General features: G+C 42.9%; 1 protein-coding gene across 1 annotated transcript; it reads right to left on the minus strand.

Annotated features, from left to right (window-relative positions):
• Positions 1-8,980: 8,980 nt before the first annotated feature.
• AMER2 (APC membrane recruitment protein 2) lies at positions 8,981-11,640 on the minus strand. The gene is made up of 2 exons (XM_082246901.1): positions 10,785-11,640; positions 8,981-10,613 (listed from the first exon to the last, which is right to left on the minus strand). Exons 1-2 carry the CDS (start codon positions 11,623-11,625, stop codon positions 9,757-9,759), a joined length of 1,698 nt encoding a protein of 565 aa, XP_082103027.1. The 5' UTR covers positions 11,626-11,640; the 3' UTR covers positions 8,981-9,756.
• Positions 11,641-17,028: the final 5,388 nt, after the last annotated feature.

The raw sequence follows: 17,028 nt of genomic DNA on the forward strand, positions 1-17,028 counted from the left end.
AGTGAAGTCGCCATGCACCGTGACTTTGGCGCGACTTGCACGGACTTCACATAATGGAAGTCAATGCAAGTCGCTCCGACTTCTGTCAAAAGTAGTGCAGGAACTATTTTCTAAGTCGAAGCGACTAAAGTCGCTCCTATTAGAACGGTTCCCATAGCACTGAATGGACCGCAACTTGTCAGGCAACCAAGTCGCCTGACAAGTCGCGGTAGGGTGAACCAGGACTTAGAAAGTCTAGTTTTGACTAAAATATACATTTTATTACAATCCCCCCCAAAAAAACATGCTTACAATAAAACAAAGCAAGTATAAACATTGTATCATTATCCCAACAACCCTATGGACCATCAACCTCAATTACTGGAATGGCACACCCAGGTGGAACCTGCAATAACAGACTCCTAAAGATTGTAAGTGGGTGATCAACAGTGGGGTGTAGTGTCCAGTAGTTGGGGTTCAGTTCAGCTCGACATGTTTCACGCCGACCTCGCTTCTTCAGGAGCTTGCTGTGATAAAAAATGAAAGTTCTATAATAGGAGTAAGACAGGGAAAAGCTAAACTTGTATTTTATTTTAGCTGGTACAGATGTCCTTTCAGGGGTCTTGAAGCAAACCAAGTGCACAAGACTATAGCCAGTATAACAATTGGACTAACGAAGTTCCCAGCAAGAGATGGCTTGGAGATGGTTTGGGGATTGTGGAAGACTGTGGCTTCACGTGCCTTTGACATGCGCTTGAATGCGTTTTGCGCTGCGATAAGCAGTGCGTTGGCAGTGCAGTTTTCTGTACATTTTTGGGCTTTTTTCTATTGGCTTAAAGGAGTGGGGTGCATTTGAAGCACATTTGCAGCGGGTTACCTCCATTTGCAGTGCAGAAAAATGCAGAATGCTCTACTTTTCAAGCTGCACTGAACTGCACTGCAGTGATGTGAACTATGCCCATAGGGAAAAAAAACTCTAAACACTCCTAAACTCTTCTAAACGCTCCTAAAAGCCTGTACAAAAACGCTCTATATGAGTGATGTCTTCTGCCAAAATAACTGCCATTTTTTTTAAACCCAGTGAACATGGACCCTAAAATGACGCAAAACAATATTCTTATCTTACCAAAAATAATCCACACACACTAAGTAATGGCCCTGTAATCTATTTTTCATTAAGTAGATTCTTACTGCATTTTTCTGCATGTTTGTATAATCCTATGTATCCTATATATCCTCCCAAACCTCTTCTTTTCCTCCACACTTCCATTTGTTTGAAAGGAGCAGTGCGGTCATGTACACTGCTCCATGCACACTACAAATCCCATACTGCGTAGTCCATCCAGGGAGAGGATGGCAATGTTCCTACATACATTGGGGCCACTGGGAATGAACATATCCACCTTCTAACAGGAAGTCAGAGCACAACAGCAAAACAGAAATTTAGAGATTTGGAGGAGGCTGAAAGCAATAGAAGGGAGTTTTTTGAGTTAGGAATAGTTAAAGTGATAGTAAAAGTTTTTTAGTTTTTTTTGTAAACAAGAAACATTTTATACTTATCTGTTCTGTGCAATTTTTATTTTTTTGCATAGAGCAGCCCCAATTCTCCTCTTCTCAGGTCCCCTGCCGGCGCTCCTGGCCCCTCCCTTCTGCCAAGTGCCCCCACAGCAAGCAGCTTGCTGTGGGGGCACCCGAGCAGGCGCACTCCTGAGCTGCTGCTCTGCGTGTCCATTCAGGCACAGAGCTGTGGCTTGGCTCCACCCCCTCTACCTCCTCAGTGACTTACTGGCTGTGATTGACAACAGTGGGAGAATGGCTCCAGCTGTTGCCTCAGCCATTGAGGAGTGAGGGTCCGCGGAGAACCGAGACTGTTGTGCACATCGCTGGATCATGATGGGGCTCAGGTAAGTATTGGAGGGGGGGGGGGGGTGCTGCACAGGAAAGGTTTTTTACCTTCATGCATAGAATGGATGAAGGTAGAACCTTGAGCCTTTATGACTAGGATTCACATATGTGCGGCCATGGGTTCCAGCCTGGGGTCCGCTGCGTGTCTGTTCACTGGTTCAGATGTGATTCAGGTCCGAATTTTTGCCTGAATTTGCACCTGAACCAGACCAAACACGCGCTGAACCCTTTTTTGTTTTTTAAGATTATTTTATTGAAAGCTATGCCTAAACAACAAACAATAAAAGACAGTGCCTCCTTAGTCTCATATGCAAATGATACATAAAAGGGAATACATCTATAGCGTTTGAATCTGAATCTTACATATAGCAAAGATGTAACAACCTACAGAAGAGGAAAATAATGACAGCAATATAGACGAATCTCCTGAGCCTGAGGACGTCAGGGTAAGAGGGCTGGACACCCATCTATTCCCTATTTTATCAAAAAGAAGAGGTTGCGTAACTCAAAAGTGAGTTTATATAGAGGCGAGTTATTATTAATCAATTGAAGCCCGGTGGTTACAGTGGGCCCAGGGGTCTCTTTCCAGCTCAGGAGGATAGTCTTTCTAGGGAAAAAATACAAGATACATAAAAATTGTTTAGTGTATGTAGAAACAGATAGTTCACCAAAGATACCTAACAAATAATTTTTAGGATGTAGAATATTAGGGACACCTAGGACTGTAGATAGAAAATGAATCGACTGCGGAGCAAAATGAAAAAACCAATGGGCAGGGCCAAAAGCAATAAATAAAGTCAGCCATGGCTCCACAACCTCAAAACCACCCAGGAGTGGATCACAATCCCATCTTACACATTCTAGAGGGGGTGAGATGACTGGGATGATATATTTTTGTCTATATAACTCTATCTCTAGAGGCTATGGCGGAGATTTTGTAGGTATCTGCAAATTGAGTCCAATCATCATCAGTGAACTGGATGTCCAAATGAGCCCAATGGGCCTGTGCCCCCACAAATTTAGGATTAGAATCAGCTATTATCGTATAGTAATACTGAGATATCAGTTTGATACACAGGACCCTTTTGGAATCCACACCACTTTTGTACGTATCTGCAAATTGAATCTATTTATCATCAGTGAACTGGATTCCAAAGTAGCCCAACGGGCCTTTGCCTCCACAAACCTAGGATTAGAATCAGCTATTACCGAAGAGTAATACTGAGATATCAATTTAAAGCACAGGACCCTTTTGGAATCCACACCACTTTTGTATGTATCTGCAAATTGAGTCCAATCATCATTAGTGAACTGGATGTCTAAAGTAGCCCAATGGGCCTGTGCCCCCACAAACCTAGGACTAGAATCAGCTATTACCGCAGAGTAATACTGAGATATCAGTTTGGTGCACAGGACCCTTTTGGAATCCACACCACAACCGCCCCTGACATGTGTGAACCGGCTCCGTTGAGAGTCGGTCACACTCACATGTTATTGTGAATTGGATGCGGTGAAAAACGCATCCGATTCGCACATTTGTGAACCCAGTCTTACATAGAATTTTTTTTTTTTTTAAACCAGAGTTTAGTGTCACTTAACTATTATATGAGATGTCAGTTATTGGGTTTACATTTTAATATTTATCTAACAATATATTTCGTATGACACTTTTTAGCTCACATACCCCTATATTCCATAGGTGTGCAATCTTTATTCCTTTGCACATAATAGTCAATTGTTATTTTTATCGTATACACTTATTTATCATAGATCATTATTTCATCTCCACCTTGAATGGCTCTATTATCTGCTCTCCTCCTTATGGAATGTACCCAAACACAAACACCCATGTCATCATTTTTGTAAGTTCACTTTATATATATGACACAAAAATCAATAATATAACAAAGAAAGCACATGCTGTATATAAGTAGAATGTTTGTATATAGAAAATCTTATTTTTGATTGAACATTTTTACAATGAATGTGCTGAAATAACTCATATAGTGACTGGATGCAGTGCTGCCAGGAATGATAAATAACAAAGACTTTTTTTTTTTTTTCTGATTTTTCCAGTTGCTGGATGAAGATGAATAAAAAAAATTGCATAGGTCTGACTTGCGTTTCTTCATCCTGAGAGCTTACAGTCCGCAGTCTGCATTCAAACGTGACCCGGCTTGTTTACCCACAAAAGGATCTATTTAAACCCATGGCCTTAGCCTTGACTTACCCCAGGACAATAGATCAAGGTATTTTTTTGACACATGGCAGACATAAAACCAATATCTTTAATATATATATTTTTTTTTAGCAATGAAAAACATTAGCTACAACAGATTGCATTATACTATGACCAAAAGGTTGAACATGGATCATCTGAATAGCAGATTAACCCTTTTGTTGCTGTGGGATCAGATGATTAATAGAAAACAAGGTACATCCTGCCCATTTTCTTACGCTGTAGTACAATGAGTAAAGCAATGAATATTTGGAAGGGAAAGCACAGTACAATAGACTGTTTATCACCTGTTAGGATGGAATTCCCTTGATTGCCTCTAGAGGGCCATGGGTCACATTTACAAATCCCCCCCCTCCTTTGTTAAAACAGAATCCGAGCGCAATGCATTGTGGGCCCAAATTGCTTTATTATATTAACCCTCTATCACCCTGATGGCTCGCCATTGTTCTGAGACTGTAAAATGTATATTACAGAAAGATTACACGGAACGTTCTTTTTTTTTTTTAATAAAAAGGAGTCTTTATTGAAACACCTACCTATGTGTACATGGGAAGGTTTAATTTTTACAATGCCCATCACACCTATCTGTTATCAGATATGCAATGATATTAATGCTCTACTTAATGCATACAGAATTATAAAAATAGCAACATATAAACTGTTTATTTTATTATTATTTTATTTTTTTGGTGGGGCCCAAATATTGTGAAGCCATCTACTTGTATTATTAAGCTTATTTAATAAGGCAAAAAAATATATAAAGTGTAGTACCCCATAGCAATCGATTATGAATTATGTTCACAGGTGTGACAACCATGAATTAAAATCTGATTGTTAAAGGTTCCTTTGCCTTATTAAATAATCTTAATAAAAAAGCTCCTTTATTCACAAAGTCAAGACACCTGTGGAAGACCCCCTGGATGGAAGCTGCCATTCCCGGACTTCTGGATGACTTGACTGCCCTGGAACCAGTAGATGGCACAGGAGTCAGATATTGGCAGCTTTTATCTAGCATGGGTGTCCAACCTATGGCCCTACAGCTGTTGAGGAACTTCAAGTCCCATGAGGCATTGCAAGGCTGACAGTTGCAAACATAACTCTCAATGGCAGAGGCATGATGGGGCTTGTAGTTCTGCAACAGCTGGAGAGCCACAGGTTGGACATCCATGAATTCTAAAGTGTCTCACAAAGGGTTTTTTTTGCTTCTTATTAGTTTCCCCATGAGTAACTGTTACATTTGTGCATTTATATATATATATATACACAGATTTGTACTCACACATGGATATCCACATATTTACAGAATACACAGGAAGAGGAAAAAAGTTTGGTCCATACAAGTGCTGTACATGTAAAAAAAGGTTTTGCTGCTCTGTATCTGAGAAGGTGTATAAAACAATAAACTCTGTATTAGATTCTATACAATGCTGGCCCATGTCTCTCCTACATCAGGGAGGGGCATTCAATAGTTCTCTTCAATCAGTGTATCTACAGGTAGCTGGCCTTAATAAAATAGATAAAAGAGCACTGGAGTGCAGTAATTCAGAGCGACCCACAAGAAATCAGCTTTTATTGGCCTACACATGCTCTTGTGGGCAAAATGCCACCGGCAGTTTGCCAGCAGCGCAGCCAGGTATCATCAGGGATTATCAGGAATGTAAGAGACAACAAGCAAGCAACCCACAATTTACCACAGTGATCTTCCATCATGGTGAAAAATTTTACCAACATCAACCAACTTGCCAATGAATGTAGGTACGTGCAAAAGTGTCTAGGGCATTAGGGGCTGATCTATCGTTTCAGGAATTTAGATCTTTTTGTAGACCAGTAAATATGCTTATCCTTTTGTGGATATGCAACAAAGGTTACAACATCACATTTAATGGAAGTCCATGTGCCGAAAGGAAAAGCAACAAATTGTGTGCAAGAAAAGGGTGTTTTGAGATGGCGCTACTCTAGCTGCATCTGACTGGCAATAGTATTTTCTCCAATACTCATATTTTATCAGTTATGGAAATTATAACAGCATTAGAATGCCATATGGGAGGGAGCCTTCTATCTTGAGCTACCACTAGATCCTAAAATCCATCACCGAAGAGCCTCCAGAAAAAAAAAAAAAAACAGCTCCAAGATATTTAGACACAGAGGGGGGATTTACTAAAACTGGAGAGTGAAAAATATGGAGCAGTACTGTATAGAAACCAATGGCACTTTTCCACTCTAAGAACCGGCTCGGCTCTACTCGGCCCTGCTTGGCCCGGTTTGCTTTTCCACTGCTGGTACCGCATGGTACGGTGTTGGAACGGTTCGGTACGGTACGGTATGGTTTGCTTTTCCACTAAAGTAGTACTAAAGTTAAGTGGGTGGGATAACAATGATTCTCTGACCAATCAGTGGCTAGTAGTGACTGCATGCAAAGGATTGTGGCATATGGTACCGGGTATAGTACCTCTTGGAACCACATTCGAGGTGGTACTGTTTTTGAGACGTACCGTTCGGTTCCATGCAGTGGAAAAGCGCCGCCGTACCGTACCGAACCGTTCCTACACCATACCATGCGGTACCAGCAGTGGAAAAGCACAAAAGCGAGCTGAACCGTTCGGTTCCATGCAGTGGAAAAGCGCCACAAAAAGCTTCCAGGTTTTACTGTTAAAACTTAATTGAACAAGCTGAAGTTGGAAGCTGATTGGCTACCATGCACAGCTGCACCAGATTCTGAGTACTCCAGTTTAGTAAATCTCCCACAGAGAGTCATGTGACCTTGCACCACTGGCTGGAGTCCATAGATAGCCAGACAAGGCAGGATTAAAGAAAAAAGTAATGTAAATACATACTGTTATAATCTGGTGCCCTCACAAGTTCTTTATAGCAAAAATCATTATACCTGAAGGGCATGTTAAAGCGAAAAAAGTATTTAAAAGGAAAGAAAACGCACATTCAGAGAGTAAAAAAATGTTTGGCAAGTGGTCCCAAAAAAAGTCACTTTTGCATTTTTCAATAACATGTATGAAGTGAGCTTTGTAGTACATTTGGAGTGCTCCCTTCATACTAATATATACTCAGTGAAGATGGGCTGCAAAAGCTGACCTCCTATTCACTGCCTTGTTTAATTTGTACACCACATCGGTGCACCATGTCAATAATAGGTCCAAAAGAATGCAGAACATAGGTTGGACAATTTTCAGTCCACGTTTTCAATGGCAGGAATGGCATCCTTAGAAAGTATGAAATGGATGGCTCTAATGATTTGTGTCACTGTATTAGATGTGAGCTGTATTTGGCTTATATCCATAAGCAGCTCATACTATAACCATCATAGCATCAATGTTTTACTGTGACACTGACCTTAGCATAAGACTAGGCATAGAATGGAAGGTGTGTGTGTGTGTGTTGAACACGGAATCTGATAGGACAGCACTGATTGGAAGATTCATTATTTAATGCACAATTCCTCCTATGGCATTCTAAACTGGGCGTGGAGTCCATGGGGACCCTAGTACCCCACCAATCTGCTAACTTGCATATTTTCTAACAATAACAACCGGACTACTCTTGGCTTGGTGAACCAACCAAAATCAGTTGATTTCCAAGGTAGATTTTGAGTTTGCTTTCTTCTAAGCTTATAAAAGCCATTGAATACCAAACTGCTGCAAATCGAGTGGCACAGTGGTAAGGGTCAGAGAGAGTAGAAACCTCAGTGCTGGATATTAATTCAAGCTAAAAAAGGCTTGTCATTATTTTTACTGTAGGTAACATTTATTTTCAATGCCATCATCCATTTGATGGTAGAAGGATTTTGCTTTAACAATCTTACCTGTGGATATTTTTTTCTGAATTTATATATGTAGACATGTGCTGTCATACAGAAAAAACGTGAATGACTGTACATCGAGCAAACACCCCCTAAGCTTGCCTTGTGTCGGGGAAACAAAAGCAGTTAGCCAGGAAAATCCAAGCTAGGTGATCGATCCTCCTACCACACACACATCTCAGGCATCAGTCAGCCACTGGTGTCTGCCAAATTCTGATGGAGACAAAGTGACAAACTTCAAACCAACATTGAAAAGTAGATTAGCCATTGGATTAGTAGATTAGCCATTGCATCCAGTTACCAACAATAGGATAGATCCAGAATGTGCTTGTGGATTCAATGCATGCTGTTTAGATAAAAACATCTTTTTTTTACCTGCAACCTTGCATTGAATCTCCTTGACCACTGGCTTGGCATAAAAATCTGGATAAAGACAACAGTGCCCACAGACAATGCAATTGCTGCCCTTATGCAGCAATCATCTGAAATCTGTAGGAATTTTTAAAGCAGTGTTTCACAAAGTATGGGATGTGTTTACTGGTGTAAAAGACACTCACTGTAGGTAGGACACTGGAGAGCTTAGGAACTATGAACAGAACTGTATTGTGAGAGTATGTCCATGTTTATAGTATACCCACAGTCACTACAGTTTCCCCCCTACTAGTAGTCAGCACAGGATGTGTCAAAACGCCTACTCCTGACTCTTATTAAGCTAAACATGACTGGTGGCCGGAGTTGACCACTTGTGTTTGGGGACATAGATGCCTGAGTGTGGTTGCATCATGTCTGCAAAGCTGACCACCCTCTAGTGTCTATGGCCAGTATACCACTACTCTCAGCTACCAGTGGCAGAAGCCACACTGAGTATTATATGGCCATAGGTGTATTCCAGTAGGCAGTTTAGGCAATAATAAATTCTAAATGGATACTGGCAATGTAAACGTGGTCATTGTTAGTAGTACAGGTGGACACTCCAAAAACTTTCGAAAGGAGAGAAATACTGCTTTAAAGTTCTTTGTGTTTCAAAAGTTTGAAGCTGCCCCACTTGCAAATATTATCTTCCTTTATTCAATGGTAGATAATACAAGATTAAGAAAAATGAGTTTCGTAGTTATATTATTGTGTGTAATATGACTACGTCCTTTGAGTAACGGCAAAAAACGATGTAAACCTTGTTTAATAAGGCATTTAGCAATATTTAAAATATAGAAACTATTTCTGGTCTGACAACTGTGAATAAAGGCTGATTTGTTTCTATACGTATTTGCTCTTAATAGGTCTTTAAATGAAAAAGGTATAACTTTCTGACATCACTCAAATTATCTTTACTAACCTGTGACTGACAGATGAACCATCTCATTATAGAACACATTTTAGCCTGAAGGTTAACGTCCCATTGCTAAGAAACCTACCTGCACCAATGTATACATTCTCTAAAATCAAAAACATCAGTACCATCATATTTGGCAACAGGATTCTGCAGTTGCACTAAAGCTGAATTTTGCTTGACCAGATCCCTGACTGTTAAAACAGATTAGATTTGAAATCCATCGCAATTCAGCAATCGTAATGTAGACATGTGTTAAGTATTCATCTTTTGACATTGAAAGCTTTAGAAATCTTCTAGCTTATTTAGGCTTTAAAATATCCAAATGTTACTGGAAACTTGAAAAGAGAGTTACAAAATTAAAAAGAAAATAAAAGTGAACAAATCTGAGTTGCCCTTAACATTTTCCTGATGTTAACACCTGTATTTGCCAACAACCCATGAGGACAATAGCAAATCACAGCAATCCGATTGGCTTATCCACCATTGTTTCCGCTACTTCCTTGCTGGATCATGAAGTGCTGTTTTACCTGAGGTTCCGGTGACTGTCCTATTACTGACCCGTCTTACCAAAACTTTTGAAACGGGTATTTTTGTCCTGGGAAGTTCACTTTTTGTAGGATGATGTTGGGAAGTTGGGGTGCTGCTGCTACTTGTATCAGCAGGTTGGCTAGGAGGATGAACTGGCAGATGTTTAATACTTCTGGGTATTTTGGATTCCTTTGCCATGTTTGTTTTTGTTGGGCATGTGACAGTTACTGGCGAGAGTGGCTTGGAGTGAAGTTGGCTTGGTCTTTTCTCCTCCGCATGCGCTCTTGCTGTGTTTTCATCTGTTTCTGTATATAGGTCATAGAGAGCATCTCCACTGCAGCTGTCTCTGGATAGAGCCTTCTTCCCAGAACTTTTTGAAGGCTCTTCCTCTGTCCCAGGTGTAGTTGAGTCCCAATAACCCTCATCACTGTTACGAACAGAATCTCTTTGCTCCTTTCCTCGTCCTCTAAGATCCCCTCTTTCACTAGAATTAGTTGCAGTCTGTCTTGGCTTAAATGACTTCACTCCATTTCCATCACATGTGCTCTCAGAACGTTTATCCTCCCTTGAGGCCTGTCTACTCACTTTTCCCACCTCTTTGCTGGCGTCCTCAGCTTGGGGTATCATTCCCAAAAATTCTTGCATGTCATTGTCATCAACTTGATCTGGACTTGCCATCTCCTCCCCTCCACCTTGATAGGCAATAATGTTTGGGGTCTTTCTGGGGATAGCTTTCTTGCCATTCCCAGGGATAATCCTTGCACCGGTGCTGCTACTGTTGCCTCCTTCATCGTCCGGCTCAGCAATAATATCGCCACATCCTGTAAGAGAGTCAAAGCTTTTCAGTGATGTAACATCAGCCAACATCAAACATATACGATCAAAAGATGGTTCAGAGGGTGGATCAACAGCAGAAGGGTCGGGAATGGCAATCTCTGGCCCACTATCACACTCAGGCTCAACAAAGGAAATAGTGGTTATTGGAAGTTCACCTGTTAGTCTTTCATCCTTCTTATCCTGCAGGATCTCCACCTCTGGTTCAGGCGGTTGGAGGACATGGTCCACTTGTGGGCTACTCTCTGTATCCCCATCGTGAGGTTTGTCGGTGGGGTGTGAGGATGAAGGGGATCCCTTGTTTGCTTTCAACTGATGCTCCTCTGTTGAGTTGTTTACAACCTCGCTCTGCTCCTCACAGGGCAAATCAGCTGTGACAGTCTCTGCAGGTACTTCAGGCTCACACAGTGGTTTTTGTATCTCCTCTTTAATGCATTCCAAGCTGGCTGTCAAAGAGCCAGACAATATGAGCCCAGGTTGGCTTTCAGTGGCCCCCTCTTTATCGTCTTTGTAATTCTTATCTTTTCTATTCCATCTCATGCTGTTAAACAGCCCCTTCAGTCCTTTCTTTTGTCTGCTGCCAGCTCTCTGGTCCACATTGTCCCCTTTCCCATTCTCTAATCTCCCATTCCTTTTCAGCAAAGTGAAGAAGCTGTGGGATTTACCCACCGAGCTGTTGGGTGAGACATCTGTCTTGGTGGCAGTGACAGCCTGGCTGTTTGTGTCAGTGCTTGGGGTATCAGCAGCAGCTAGCGTTGCACATTGCTCTTCTTTCTTGCCGCTCTCCAGCACAACATCAGCTAATCCGTCCAGCGTCTTGCTGCGTACCATACCCATTTTGCCTGTGTTCTTCCCATCTACCTTGTTCCTCACCCCAAATATCGATGGCATGGCACTGCCAGATTTCCTCTTGCCGAATAATTTGAAAGCGGTCTTATTAATCTTTCCTGATGGCTGTTCGGCTGACGGGGACTCGGCACAATCACAATGCAAGTCCATGTTTGCCTTCTCCCTGATCCTGCCTCCTTCCTCCTGCAGACCCCCGCAGATGCTTGATGCTGAATTTCTCACTGGCAGCTTCTCGGCTGCTCCTGTTCATCTCCATGGTGACCAGGGAGGAGGAGGGGGGGGGGATAAGCAGTTTTCGTCAGTAATGGGGCTAGTTCCAGTTCACTGTCATCCATTCTAAATCAATCTGCAAACTGCAACCCAATACAGGCTCCCCCTTTCCTAAAAGGTTTATGTAACTTGTCCATTTACCCACGGCGCATGTTTGGCGGCAGGTATATCCCTGTCAGAAGATATTCGACTCGCAGAGCACAAGCTGTTTAGCTGCCTGCCTCCGCCATCTTATTGTAACAATACATGCAAATGTGGGCCAAAGTATGGGTGAGATTTGTATTTGGATGTGGGTTTAACCCTTGCAATGCCAGATCTCTGCATTTTTTTCACAGGGATAGGGCACTTTGCATGTTGTGCACTATTAGGATTATTCAATAAAGAAGAAAACTGAAGAGCCATAACATACAGGAGGAAGCCTTTCATTGTTCTCTCTGCTTTAAACTAACAGCAAAAGGCTGATCAGCTGTTTGGGATTACCCCATGTTGCACAGAACCACTGGTGTGGCTGGAGAATTGGAGTGTTTCTGGCAATTATACGGTGACAGTCAGCACAGAGCAGTGAGCATGCTGGAATGTTCTACTGTAATTCAAGACAAAACACATTTTAAAAAGAGTAAAAGGTACTAATTGTGGAGTAATATGATTTATCTTTTTAGAATAAGGGTTGAACTTTCAGGTGATGCAACTCTATGCTTTCTAAGTGGTAATGTGCAGAAGCATAATGGATGTTAGGTGACATCACAGCAGGTATGATGTCATCCTGCTGCTAAAGGTAGCCTTATACATTAGGTTCCTTCTGTGTGAAACCTGTTAGGCCACCACTGGCCAGCACGTAAGCTTGGCATACGTGGCAGGGTGGATTTAAATTAAATCAAGTCAATTTAAATCACTAGTATAAAGGCTTGATTTAAATCAACTTGATTTAAATCAAATTTTTAAAGAGCAACTGTCATCTCTGTCCCGCAGCGGCTCCTTCTCTGACCTGCTGTTGACTCACCGACTGTACAATTCACTTTAATGGGACAGTGACACAACAAGGTGGGGGGCGTGGCGGCAGCAGGTGAGTGAATGCCCGCTAACAAATGCTGCCATGATGGTTCTGAAATGACAGGTACTCTTTAAATGTAAGGACTCATTCTTGCTGGTAGTTATTGTGAAATTGTGTGAATGCATCAATGCAGTGCATGTTATCTCAGCTTGCAGAGATTGTATTCATTGAATGAGTTTACCAAAAATTTAAATATTGCAGAATATACAGCCTTGTGCTACATAACTAAGCTCCATTTCATGCTGAATAAACAAAATGATTAATGTATCATAAATAGACTGCTCAGGCACTGCAGCCGTTGTCAGCGATCTCTTCGGACTGGACCGCTCTCAGGATAGGTAAGTATAGACATCTTTCCTCTACAACACAGGTGTCAAACACAAGGCCCCAGGGCCGAATGCTGCCCCCCAGGCCATTTTATGTGGCCCTAGCACCTCTTCTGCAGCTGTGGAACCCCCCTTGTCTCTACCCCCACCTTGTCTCAGTAGTCGGCAGCAGAGGGGACAGAACTCCTCTGCCAGATCCTGTGTTTCTCTGTGCAGCTGCAGAAAGGATCATCTTTGCCCACCCCACCTTCTCAGCAGTCTGCAGCAGAGAGGAGGGCAGAACTCCTCCAACAGATCCTGCACTTCTCTGTGCAGCTGCAACACCACTTTGTCTCTGCCTGCCCTGATCTTCAGCAGACTCTGGAAGCCGACTCCAGCCCTCCTCCAGACCCTGCACTTTCTTGTTCCCAGATCCACCCGCAACTTCTTCCTGGCAGCAGCACAAGGCAGTGGCGTAGCGTGGGGGGTGCAGGGGGGGCCGGCCGCACCGGGCGCAACTTCTGGGGGGGCGCATCTGCAGTGTTACTCTGTCTGTCTGACTTTGACATACACAGTTCACACACTGTCTGCGGCTGCCTCCATCTTTAGGCTGGGAGATATCCAGCGCGGCCGCCCTATGGCTGAAAATGGTGGGTCGGGGCCGGGCTGGACTGTGCCTCACCTGTCCATTGGTCTAGGTTGGGGTGGCGTTGCAAGCCAAGCCTATGCCGCCTCTCCTCACTGCTCAGTCAGTTTAGCAGCGAGTGAGTCAGCAGCCTGGCGCTGGTCTGTCTGCATTGAAAGGGGGCACAATGATCTCTCTGCATTGAAGGGGGGCATGCTGGTTATTCTGCATTGAAAGGGGGCATTCTGGTCATTCTGCATTGAAAGGGGGCACGCTGGTCACTCTGCATTAAAGGGGGCACGCTGGTCACTCTGCATTGAAAGGGGGCACGCTGGTCATTCTGCATTGAAAGGGGGCACGCTGGTCATTCTCCATTGAAAGGGGCCACGCTGGTCACTCTGCATTGAAAGGGGGCACGCTGGTCACTCTGCATTGAAAGGGGGCATGCTGGTCACTCTGCATTGAAAGGGGGCACGCTGGTCACTCTGCTTTGAAAGGGGGCACGCTGGTCATTCTGCATTGAAAGGGGGCACGCTGGTCTCTCTGCATTGAAAGGGGGCATGCTGGTCCCTCTGCATTGAAAGGGGGCATGCTGGTCATTCAAACTTGTATTTAGATGCATTTTACTTTAATTACATCAGTATTTTCATAACAAACAATACATGTGCTTAGGGCGTAAGGGTTTCTTTAACTAATCTAGTGGAAGAGACTGAGTGCTAAAATCCCACGGGTTAGGGGGCACAAATTACTTGCCTTGCCCCAGGTGCTGACAACCCACGCTACGCCACTGGCACAAGGTAAGGGGTTGCATTGTGATGTAAGGAAGGGTGGGTGACTCTTGACTTCTGATGGTGGGGGGCTCTTGACATCTCATATAAGGGTGTATGGGAGCATGAGGTGCTCTGGACATGTAATCTTACAGATATAACCGGCCCTTTGAGGGCAACCATAATGCTGATGCGGCCCGCAATGAAATTGAGTTTGACACCCCTGCTCTACAAGGTAGTTAGTGTGGGGCTTAGAATGGGGGCGGGAGCAGGTTTAAAGCGTAACTCCACTTTTATTGAGAAAAAACATTCCTCTATGGGTGATCTATGTACATTACTAAGGGTTGTAACAAACTTTGTTGCAGATTACTACCTTTTGTTATTCTGAATAAATCATTGTTTGTTCCTCTGTGCTCCTGTGCTGAGTGGGTCAAATGGGAGTGTTTTCAGATTATCTGTCAGCTGTGGAAGCTGCAGAGCACTAACGAGGAAAACTGCTGGACCTGCATCCCTTTAGATGTGTTTCTATTCTGAGTAACTCGCCAAAAATGACATTTGTGTTGCAGGGGATGCCAGAAATCTGACTTGTATCTTAGGCAGACTTCTGGGAAAATTGGTGAGCCAATCACACAAGTAGGAAATGATGTTTCTGGGGTGTGGTCAGTATACATTCTGTGTACAAAACACCTCCTGGTAGCCATATTGCATTGCATTTTCAGAAAATTACAGCACTGCAGATTGAAAAGGAAAGGTCATTATTAATAACATTCAATTACAATATGATTTGTGTCGCAATTGTATACACTATATTGTTTTTTCTTTATTTGCTTTTTTTTTCCTCCATGAAAGTGGAGTTACCCTTTAAGTATAGTTAGTATTTGAATGGACTTCTACCTTCATTTTTTCTCTTCACTATGGTTGAAAAGGATCGTCAATTTGTCCCCATTACCCATAAGAAATTTTAATGAACTTTTTGAAAAGGAACATTTTTTAATGTAATTCTAACCCTGTATGGCTTGCTTTGGTGTGTACACAGCTCCATGCACAGTTTTGCAGTTTTTTACTATACTTTGTATAAAGTACCCCTCTGCTGAACACACACATACTGCCCCTGAAAGAGAAATTTTACCAGCAGAACAGTAAACATTTAACATAATTAATTCCAGCTATGATATATGCTATTTTAAAAATAATAATTATCTAAGCCCAACTACAAAAATGTAATATTTTGCAGTTTGCCAGTCCTCAGATGTGGTGGCTGATTTTGTTTTCTTTATTCAGGCTTTGTTTTTCTGCTATTTTCACCTAATGATCCTGCCAGTAATACCATTTGTGTTCTGGTGTGACAATCAATTTATTGTATCTATGGAGGAGCAGTGTTGTCAACCTAGGGCAGAAAGGGTGTTATGATTATAGAGCACCTTCCTCTCTCCTCATATCCATAACACAGAGGAAAGTTTTCTCTAGCTCTGAAGGGTAACCTAGACATGGCTGATAAGACAAAGCCTTGCACAATGACTTAGTGGTTAGTGATTTGCACTCCTTACTTGTACTAGGGTCCTCAGTTCGAATTCCAACCAGAATACTGTCTGCATGGAGTTTGCATGCTCTTTCTACAGGTACTTTGGTTACCTCTCACACTCCAGACATGCTGCTAGTAGGTTAATTGTCTCCTCTCTAATACAGCCCTAGTTTGTGTTTAGTTAGGATCCCAAGACATGGTCTTTAAGTGCCGGTTCACACTAGGGTGACCTGTGAGGCGACCTGGTCGCCTCACAGATCGCCGCAGGTCGCCTCCCATAGGGAAGCTGCGGACCCATTCTGATAGGAGCGACACAAGTCGCTCCGACCTAGAAAAAGGGTCCGGAGCTTCTTTGGGGCGACCCGGAGGCGACCGCCATAGACTTCAATGTTATGAAGTCCGTGGCGGCCGCTCCGAGGTCACGGCGCGCTGCTCGCACCGCGACCTCGGAGGTCGCGGTGCGAAGTAGCGTCGCTGCAATGTGAACCGGCGCTGAAGGGCCCCAAAACGCATCTGCCCACTCACTGTTCCCAAGGCAAAAGAGGCCTGCTCTGAGGGTATTGAGGGAGGTCCGTACAGACGTTGACTCAGCATGTTTACTGGCGGGTCCAGTTCTCCACCATTCCGTACATAGATCTCTTAGGTTTCTGAAGCCGTCACTGGTTGCCTCAATACTGGTTTACTGTTGCCTACATGTGAGTTTGGATTTAATTGTTCAGTAAACCCTTGCACTTTTTGCCAATTCAGCGTTTTGGTGCTTTGTTTTTTTAGTTTATAGGAAGCCATTTGTTCCATCTGTTTAATGATCATTTGCAACTCCTGAAATTATTCTCCCTTGAGAAGAGATATTTAAAGAGGAAGTAAACCCTCCTCTGTAACTTGTACCTATAGGTAAGCCTATGATAAGTCTTACCTATAGGTACTGTAAATATCTCCTAAACATGTACAGTTTAGGAGATATTTACCTTACATGCAGCCAGTGACGTCACTGGCGTATGCACTCTGAAGGAACG

This window comes from Pelophylax lessonae (assembly GCF_965119305.1).
Source record: "Pelophylax lessonae genome assembly, chromosome: 2".
Taxonomy (NCBI): Eukaryota; Metazoa; Chordata; class Amphibia; order Anura; family Ranidae; genus Pelophylax; species Pelophylax lessonae.